The sequence below is a fragment of the Nanorana parkeri genome, unplaced genomic scaffold (genome assembly GCF_000935625.1).
Source record: "Nanorana parkeri isolate BGI_ZX_2015 unplaced genomic scaffold, ASM93562v1 scaffold1690, whole genome shotgun sequence".
In the NCBI taxonomy this organism is placed as follows: domain Eukaryota; kingdom Metazoa; phylum Chordata; class Amphibia; order Anura; family Dicroglossidae; genus Nanorana; species Nanorana parkeri.
Window position 1 is genome coordinate 21,721 of NW_017307958.1, and position 9,981 is coordinate 31,701.

At 42.0% G+C, this 9,981-nt stretch overlaps 1 protein-coding gene across 2 annotated transcripts in view; it reads left to right on the top strand.

Moving 5' to 3' along the window:
* The first annotated feature begins 330 nt into the window (after positions 1 to 330).
* LOC108799313 (ADP-ribosyl cyclase/cyclic ADP-ribose hydrolase 1-like) overlaps positions 331 to 9,981 on the top strand; it is a 19,941-nt gene continuing 10,290 nt past the window's right edge. The window contains exons 1-3 of one of the 2 annotated variants that reach the window (XM_018571164.1): positions 331 to 607; positions 677 to 684; positions 8,953 to 9,082. In XM_018571164.1, the coding sequence (XP_018426666.1) occupies positions 401 to 607; positions 677 to 684; positions 8,953 to 9,082 (345 nt within the window). In that variant the 5' untranslated portion in view covers positions 331 to 400. Of the gene's footprint in view, positions 616 to 676; positions 685 to 8,952; positions 9,083 to 9,981 lie in introns of both variants that reach the window. The other variant, XM_018571163.1, reaches the window with a different exon arrangement.

Consider the following 9,981-nt stretch of genomic DNA (forward strand, 5'->3'; position numbering starts at 1 on the left):
TTTTTTTTTTACTTCTACTGGCCACAGACCGGCCCCACAACAGTCTAACAGAGAGTTAACTAGCCCTTTAGTGTCATAAAGATAGAGCTGTATCAATGTGGAAATTGCTTTAGTCTGTGGGTGGACATAAATGAAATGCTGAGGCAGTGAACACAACCAAAATAAAGTTTATTGGATGTTTGACATTTTTTTCTCCTTTAGAAACTTCTTGACATGCTGAGAGAGTCTGCTCTTTCAAATGTTCACAAAAGACCTGTATCTGTATGTGCTGTAAACAAGAGTGGGAGGGAGGGCCAAACAGAATAGAAATTCAGCATCAGCCTCTCACTGACTTGTCTGACTGTTCATACAGGCGTGGGTAGCACATCCAAAAGACGGAGCCCTAATTAGCAGCCTTAGTATGGATACACAAGGGAGGATGAGCAGACTCCTATGTAGAAAGAGCATACTTGCTCTGTCAGTTATAATACTTGCATCCTGTTATAGTGATGCTGAGGAAGAATGTTTTATGAAACTACTAAACAAAAGATACAAAGGACCAGGAACCACACCGAATCTGAAAAACATTATTGTGGGACGATGCTACCACTACATGTCCCTGTATACAGTCACTGGGTGAGTTCATGTGATTGCCTTTTATAATATTTTTTTTCAGCATGTTAGTTTTTATTGATAGAATAAATGGTAACAATGCAGGTAAACTCCAAAGTGAAACAACACATGGATCAAGTAGCAGTGCGCAGACTGCGATCCAAAAATGTAGCTCGATTGCATGTGAACAGTAGTAAGGATTAAACATATCAACATCTGTTGGAACTACTTCAAAAATGTCTCTGTACTGCATGCAGCTGCGCTGGAACAACTACGGCGGTCTACATAGCCTTGGGCTTGAGCCGCAGATGTAAAGCGGTGTTGGTTGCCATCAGGGTCGGATATGCGCAACACAGCTGGGTATGCCAGGATAAACTTAATACGCTTATGCACCAGGGTCTGACAGACCTCATGGAAGGAGCGGCGTTGTTTAGACAGCTCCGCGGAATAATCCGCAAAGAGCAGTAATTTATGGCCGTCCACTATCAACTGGCGCTGCCTCCTGTAGGTTTGCAGGATGTGGTGTTTATCTGAGTAATCAAGGTATCTGACAATGACCGGCCTGGGTCGTTCCTGATCTTTGGGGGGGCCTATTCTGTGTGCCCTTTCCACTGCACAGGTGGATGCGAGGCCCATAGCTTGTGGTAATGTAGAGGCACAGTAACGCTGGAGATCAGTAGGCGGAATAGATTCAGGGATCCCTATGATCCTAATATTATTTCTACGCGATCTGTTTTCAAGGTCGTCAACCTTTTCCTGTAGATATTGTAACGTTTTTCTATCCTCAGAGAGGGATCTGGCTGTACCTGAGGCCTGATCCTCCATATCACTGACACGTGACTCCAGGGTCTGCATCCTAGATGCATGTGCTTCCAGGGCCGCTGTTATAGGCCCCATGTGCAGTTTCAGAGTGTCCACAATGATGGAGCTGATATCTACCCTTAGATGTGAGGCAACAGTGGCTGCCAGTTGTTGGTAATCCAGGGGGGCATGGGGAGATGCATCAGCAGACTCACCCAGCGGTGTGACGTCATCGGCATCTGTGTCTTCCATGGCCGCGGCCTCCTGCTGTGGGGCCACCGGGCTGGAGGGAGCAGCGATGTTGCGGCGGACCGGCTGCGAGGAACCGGAAGTCGCCTTTTATAATATTGTAATAGTATTATTATTGTTGTTATTATTATCATTACTAATGTGTATGTTTTTATTCTTGTTTTTAACATATATACATAACTGCCAGCAGTTTAGAGGGTGAGAGCACCCTACACTGAAATGCAATGGAAAGGCGACAAGGTGAATTATCCATTGTCTTTTGCTCACTCTTAGGATTCTCACTAAAGCTGGCTATACATTGCTTATATTTTCCAAAGAACTTTCTTTTGACTTTCTTTTAGTTAAGGAGTCAAATTAGTTGATCGGTTCAAATTAACAATCGATTTTGACTGTAGTGCCAAAAAATCTCGAAGGAGCAGAATGGAATGAACAAATTTCGAACAGTGAATGTGGTTTTTATTTGGGGAAATCCGTTTATTACCAAATCAAATGTTAGAATAAAAACAAAATTCGATCGACATTCGTCAAATGTCTGATGACATTATTGGGTGTTAAAGAAAGATCTTTTGTATGAAAGTTTGATCAGGAAATGCATCATAATATGAAGTACAGACATTCCTCGGTTAACGACTTACCTGCTTTGCGACCACTCGCACTTACGACGGACCGCCGAGCGACCTCCGACCTCGCGTGTCAACGTCAGTGCGACGTGTCGCCGGCGGAAGTGACATCCTCCGATCTTCACTGCGGGTCCCGGTAAGTATTTTCATTGCCGATGTACAGTACACTGTTCGGTACTGTACATCTGCAACGCTATACAGTACTGTACTAATGCAGTACAGTACTGTATAGAGTTCCTCACTTAACGACCAATTCGTTTAACGAACTGGTCGTAGGAACGGAACTCGGTCGTTAAGTGAGGAATGCCTGTATGGTATTTGGCTGGTCAGGCACTGAGAAAAGCACTCACCTCATAGTTCTCCTTTAAGGTGTGAGGTGTGGGAGATTAGTTGCTGGCGATATGTAGGTAAGTATAGGAAAAGCTTCAGCATTACTTTACATTATTTATTTCTCAGAGTTTCTACAACTATATTTTAGAGCCAATCTTGTAAAATTTTTTCACCTTTACAAGTCACATTTGCACTGTGCTCAATTTCTCTTTTTTTTTCGCTCTTTAAAGCTATTTATGTTGCTGTCGTTATCTGTAAATGCATAAAATCAGCAAAATAAGTACTGCTAGTCTACAGTGGCGAACCTAGGAACAATATATAGGGAGGGGGGGCACATAAGATACCACAGTCAAAACGGGGGTACTAATAATTTTCACCACTAAATCATACCACTGAAAAAAACGAAAGAAGTATATATACCTAGACATTTTAATATCCTTTTTTGCATTAGAGAATTGAAAGATTTCAGTATATAAGGTGGATCTATGCAGATGAGTAGAGTACTGCATACATTGTTCTGGCTATCAGAGACCATAGGGCCCATTTACAGGTGTTTTTGCCTGTTAGGCCTTTCCATTGCAAAAAAATTGAAACACATTAAAATGCACATTATTAATGAGGTGCATCAATGTACATTGCAATGCAGTTTGATATGCATTTAGAGTGTTTCCATTGATTTCAATAGAAAATGCTTCAGGCAAAAATGCATATGTGCAAATAGGCCCAAGGATGCTTGGTAGAAGAGTGTAAGAATCTATTGATTGTCAATTGTCCCAGGGATACCATTAATTCTCATTTAATTAAAACTCTGAATTGCTATAGTCTGTAGAATAGCCAATTGTCTTGATGGATAGATTTGAATACTTGCATTCAACCCACTATGTCAGGTAATTATTTATCACTAGTATGCTGCCATGTAGGCACCAGAAAAATGGTGTCATATTGTTACCATATTTTTCCTTTCCTGGTGCCCTCATGGAATGCGCTCGCCCCACTGAAGGAGGCTCTTGTACAACTGCTTTGCATGCCTTTTTGATCAGTTTAACTATCTGCGATGCCAAGGTTCTGGAGATAGCTTGATTTCCACTATATCTTCCTCCTGGCAAGACAAAGAGTTTGTTTGAATATCTTAATGAAGCTGAAGCAGAAAGTTATGTTTTGCCTATGAGTACAACAATGATGTGCCGAGCTATAAAAAATAGTGCACAGACACCCTGCAGAAACAATCTGCCCAGACTGTCTGGCGAGCATACAAGCATATAAAATATATAAATATATATATGCTCACCAGACAGTCTGGACGGATTGTTTTCTGCAGGGTGTCTACACTATTTTTTATAGCTTGGCACATCATTGTTGTATTTATTTTAGATATATTTGTTATATCCTTAGTGCTTAGTATGTCAGTGAAGGTTCTCATTCATCCAGGTCATGATATATCTGGAAAAAATAAGTCAAGTTATGTGGATTGGAACAACATTCCCCATATTTATTCCCAGATAATTTTTGTACAAGTCATTCTGAATTGAGAAAGCTGGTCGAATGTCCAGCAAAAGATTTTCAAGAAAAATACAGCAAGTCCAGTTGCCTTGACTTATTTTTTCCAGATTTAGTGCTTAGTAGCTCTTATTCACTTTTTGCCACTGGCACTGATCACTTTTGTGTTCTTTTTATGTATTACCTATGTTTTACCTTTGTCTAGAGACGTTGAGGTAATGCAAGGCTCCATTTTCTGAGTCCAGGAGTGTGAGTATAGCCCATTTATGTGCTAGCTGGAATGATTATACAACTTTGAGAACAAAGTGATATAATGGTCGTAGCTTTACTCTATCTGGAAAGATAACAAGATATATTGTTCTTCCGAGCCTATAGGGCACATAGAGCACTTCTCTGTTGAAGCGAAGAAATGCCTCGATTATACACCCATGACCAGGGATAGATTCCATTGGGAAGAGTGGCTTCTGGGAGGATGGATAACATTCTCTTTTGAGGGATGAGATTACTAGAGGTTCGTTGGCCCATCTTTTCTTGGTAACAGCCAAGATTGTGGCTATCTGAACTTTGCTGAAGCTTATCCCCAAATCCAAGCGGTTTGGAGGAAGGCTAATGTGACACAGATAAAGAGACATGGGGGTTGATTTACTAACCTTATAAACACACCACGAACATGTATACACCTCTGTAGTGTGTTCCCTCCCAGCATGATCTATGGGTGGAATCTAAACACCTTTGTAGTGTGTACACACCCAGCAGGTGTGTTGTGCAAAGCCCTGCCCTGAATTGCAAGGTGATGTTGTGAAAATTAGCTCTATGTTGTGTTGCTTGCGTTGATGAATGCAGGAATGTAAATGCATGAGCTAACCATTTTTGTCTAAACTGTGAAGCAGCATTATATATGCATCATGTGCATGATTTTTCCATATATGGCATTATTGGAAATATGCTTATAGAGACTTTTTGGTTGATAAATACGCTTTGCTGTGTAAAAATCACACGCACCTGGTGCGTGCGTGTGTTTAGGTTAGTAAATCACCACCATGGACTCAAGGTTTTTGGTTGCTATAAAAAATACAAACTTGTCCCAGACATTCAAAAAGATGTTGTTTATAGACACTTTTCTTTGTATTTATTAGTGTTAAAATAATTCCTGAAGAGCATCCTAAGCCTTGCAGTCTTCTCTGATCACTTCAACATTCCAAGGGACAGCCTGTCTGTAATTGTGTGTAGGAACTCTCATTGTGCCAGGAGATGTGGAAAGGTCAGGAATATACATTGGAATCGGAATGTAAACACTGAGGTGAATGGAACCAAGGCCTGTGTGGCCAGTAGAGAAGAATGTCAATGACTATCATGTCCTCCACCAGCAACATTGGTAATAATTGCATGATGAGAGTCAGAAGAGGAAAGCCATAAGCGATACTGCAGTCATACTGGCAGGGATTTCCTGCGATTCTCGTACGAGAATTGTGCAGTGTGTGGGCACCTTTAGATTAAAGAAGAAAAATCATTGACAATTAATTTCACACTTTACATACTTTAACCTGTCAAATCTTGATCATTCCTGGTGTGTGGCACACGTTAGAAGATCACTGGAGGTCTGTGTAAATAGAATCTTAAATTTCAAAGTGCTTGGTTGTACCTAACCTTTGCACGACATGTTTATGTATTTCTACATATATCCGCTTGAAACATGTTGCGTGAATCCTGAATAAGGAAGAATTTCTCTTTGTTATTCATGTTTTACCACTCTGTCTGTATTACTGCACCTGGAGGATGGAGGACACTTGCTAGAAACACATGTCATTTTTATAAATACTTAACAGCCATCAGATATTGTGAAACAATGTTGATGGGTTTGCAGTGAGGAGGTTATCATATGCACATATCATTTTTTTTTTTTTACCTTTCATAAAACAAATAAAACATCTGAAATGTTCTCTGAAAAGGTTAAATAAACTATTTAAAGGAGGTATGAGATACACCCTGGACCAATGAAAAATACATTTATTATATTTAAATAGAAGGTAACGCTCTTTTTTTAAAACAACAAGGAAACTGCTGTTTTAACATGTTCACGTTGGCATTTCATATTTGCATACCAGAGAAGAAAAATGGAAAAACAATTTAACAGAAGCAATTTCACACTAGCCAAAGCTAATACATAAAAGCATACTTTGTGTGCCTCATTTATTGTGTTTGTTAAGAAAAATGTGAAGGCTTCCATCAAATAAAAATTAAATGGATAAAAAACTACAAAAAAAAAAAGAAACTGCATGATTGATGGATTCGTCAATTTTCTGTCCCTCCGTTAAAAACCCCAATAAACACACGGACTGCGCGACATGGATTTTAACGGCCACAGCAGCCCTTTTATTAAACAAACAACTTTAACAATAACCAAAAAATACATTTTCTCTAACAGAAAAGTGGCTTCATCAAGGAAATAAATCAAACAGAAAAAAGAAATGTTTAACCAGCGTGAAGCACATTGGACATGTAGTAATCTCTTTCCCTTACATACATCGGGAAAAGTGATAATGGGGTTGGGGTGTAGAGACCTGTCCCTATAATGAGGTAGCCTGAGGCAGTTTCCTCAGGGGGGGCAGCCACAGCGTCCCAGCTCTTAGCAACCTGTGACATGCAGTGTGGCTTCCCACCCAGCTCACTGGTTTGCTGGACAGAGCTGCTGACAGTGCGGTCCCGTGTCCTCTTGTCCGCCTGTACGGGCTGAGGCAGCGGGGACCCCAGGAGAAATGTAGCGCTGCAGCCGGCGGGGCTCGGAGGAGAGAGTTGTCATCCAGGATGGCCAAGTGGTGTGCAGAGAGGAGCAGCGATCGGGGAGGAGAGATGCTGTCATCCTGTCAGTTTCAGAATGACAGCAGCTTTGTGTGTGGCCGAGCGGAGGATCAGTAAATATGTGTCCTCTGTATGCAGCATAAACACTGGAGTGATCAGCTGATGTGCTGTAGTGCGTTGTTAGAACGCATCGCAGTGCTTGATTTTTTTTCTTTTCTTTGTTTTCAAAATAACATTAATTTAACTGTGTGGCAGCGCATGGCAAAGTGTTGTGACGCATTGCCGTGTGTTGTGATACGCTGTGTTGATTAAATGTACGCCTGTATCATGTTATCACAACACACACACCAGCACAGCACACAAACAATTTTTAACATTAGTTGGTTATTTACAGTTTTGCGTTACTTCGGTTTTTTTACTGTTTCGCAAAAAGGCGCAATTTAAAATGTACAAATAACTGTTCTTTATTAACTCAATACAGTTTTATCTTTTAGATTTAGTTAAAAAAAATGTTGTGCACTGATACTGATTTTAGTGTGTTTTATCAATTGAATTGTGTATTTTTATCGGTTTCATATTGATTGGATAAACATTTGCGCAAATATCGCAGGGCCTACAAAATAAGTAGCACCATCTTTTTATTCTACCGGGCCTGCGCTTTCAGAAAATATATGGTTTGGGGTTCTTTTATAAATGCTAGCAAGGCAGCAGTAGAAAATCAAAACAATGGGAAAAATTGCAAAAATGGTGTGGCCAGCTGAGGTGTAAAGCGCTCTGGAGGGCTTAGCAATGAAAGGGTTAAGGGACCTAACTGTGGCTACACAAGGGGGATATTTTTATGTTATGGCGTTTGTTAAATGATTTGTCTGAAGAATTGCTTTTGTGCTTTGGTCATTACGGTTTTGGGATGATTCAAGCGCAATTATTGTCCACTTCTTTATATCTATTATTATAACATTGTAATACTGTATATAATGAAATAATTATACAACTCACCATAATGCAGAATCAGTGGGAGCTCTGAGCATGTTTTCCTGCTCTCAGTTGGCCAGTGCAGCTGTCAGGTGGTCGGTGGGGCTCTCAGGTGGTCGGTGGGGCTCTCAGGTGGTCAGTCCGGGCTCTCACCAGGGGTGCTGAGAGTCTCACTGGCGGAGTCCCTAATCAAGTGGCCGCAGCGAGCAACCTTCTAATATGCCTGATTGTAGGCAGCCCCATTTGCCATTGGGCATACTGAGGCGATCCGGGCCAGCCGGGCCTATTTGCATGGGCAGGCTTGGAGCAGGTGCTGCACACTCACCTATGTTTATCCGGCCCTGGCCGAGGACCGGCGGCTGCGGCCCAGTGGCTGATAGGCCACGGACCTGTACCGGTCTGCAGCCCGGGGGTTGGGGACCCCTGTTGTAGAACACATGCAGCAGGAATATTTACCTGCACTTACTGTATGTTTGGTGAATGTACCATTCACTGCTTCATAAATATACCTCTTAAAGTGTATTAACTATGAACTTCTCTTTTTTGATCGCCTTTGGTCTTTTCTACTGTACTGTAAATATACCATTGAAAGTGTTTTGTTATGTCAGTTCAATAAGTGTAAAAAGAAATGGCAGAAATCTAGTGAGCTTGTAACTTTCTGGGCACTCTACATGTGTTACACTGCTACAGTTAGCATTGTTCCCAGTTATCTCTGTGCACTACAGAACATCTGCCCACTGTGTTATGGAAAGAAAGAAAGAGAGGGGGAGATGTTTTGCAATTCTAATACACTTCCTGTCCTAGGATGACAACACGGTTTCTCCATACTTCCAGCATGGTGAGTAAGTGTCAACCTGGGACAGGAAATCTGGCAGGATCACCAGGGACGATAAAAGAAAAAAAGCCTGCAACATGAAATGCAGCCACAACTTTTTTTATGATCAGATCTGTTGCATCTGTAAAATCCTGTGTAGGGGTTTCCTAGTGTAGAGATTTGGATATACCGTAAGAGCCAATGGTGTGTTCAGATTTCCTCTTGTCATGATACGTTTAGTCTGTATACAAAGTGATCTGTTTATGTTTCCTCCCTAAGGGTAAAGGACTGCAGTAGAATATGGTATGAACTAACAGATGCAGTTTTTAGGAAAGACCCATGTAATGTCACTGAGGAAGATTACATAAACCTATCCCAAGTGGCTGCACAGACAATACCATGTGATAAGGTAACTATTTACATATATTTCATCATCTCTCAAATCATTTTAAGATTAGAAAGGTCATGACCTGCCTCTCGGCTTCGTGATCAGGAAGTCAGGCTGCCTTGCAGTGTCGCTGCTAGGGCAGTGTGAAGCTGGCTTCCTAGCCAATCAGGAAGCCGGGAGGTGGGTCATGACATGCTGCCCAGCTTCCTGATTGGCCAGGAAGCCAGGCTGCCTAGCGTCAGTTGAAACCAGCTTTCTAGCCAATCATGAAGCTGGGAGGTGGGTCATCATGTGTCGGGAAGCCGACTCCATGCTCCGCTGTGGCACTGTCAGTCAGAGGAAATCTCCCTCTGACCGGAAGTTCTGGTATTGGGGTAAGTATCGGAGCAAATGTTCAGTATCGGCACCGATACCAGTAACGGTATCAGTGCATCCCTGGAAATTAGTAATCTAAAAGTGAGATTGCAGCCCTTAACGGGAATGCACTTGCAGTAGATTTAGGTATTAAAGCAGACCTCTGGGCAGAATATTTCTGCTCGTTTGTGTCTGGGTGCTACAAAAAAAAAAGAATACTCACCTGACCCCCGGGGCTGGCTTGCCCTTAGACCGGTCCCTGGAGCCTCTCCCTCTCTGATGTACTGGTCTAACGATCCTCAAGTCTCATCACATTCTATACAGTGTAAAGCAGGGGTAGCCAAACTCCGGCCCTCTAGCTGTGATGGAACTACAAATCCCATGAGGCATTGCAAGATTCTCACAGCCACAGACATGACTCCCAGAGAGAGATGCATCATGGGATTTGTAGTTTCATCCCAGCTGTAGGGCCGGAGTTTGGCTACCCCTGGTGTAAAGGAAGTGAGGAGGTTGAGGAACATACTATTGCTGCAGAGGAGGAGACAGGCCGGAGGGAGTGGAGGGTG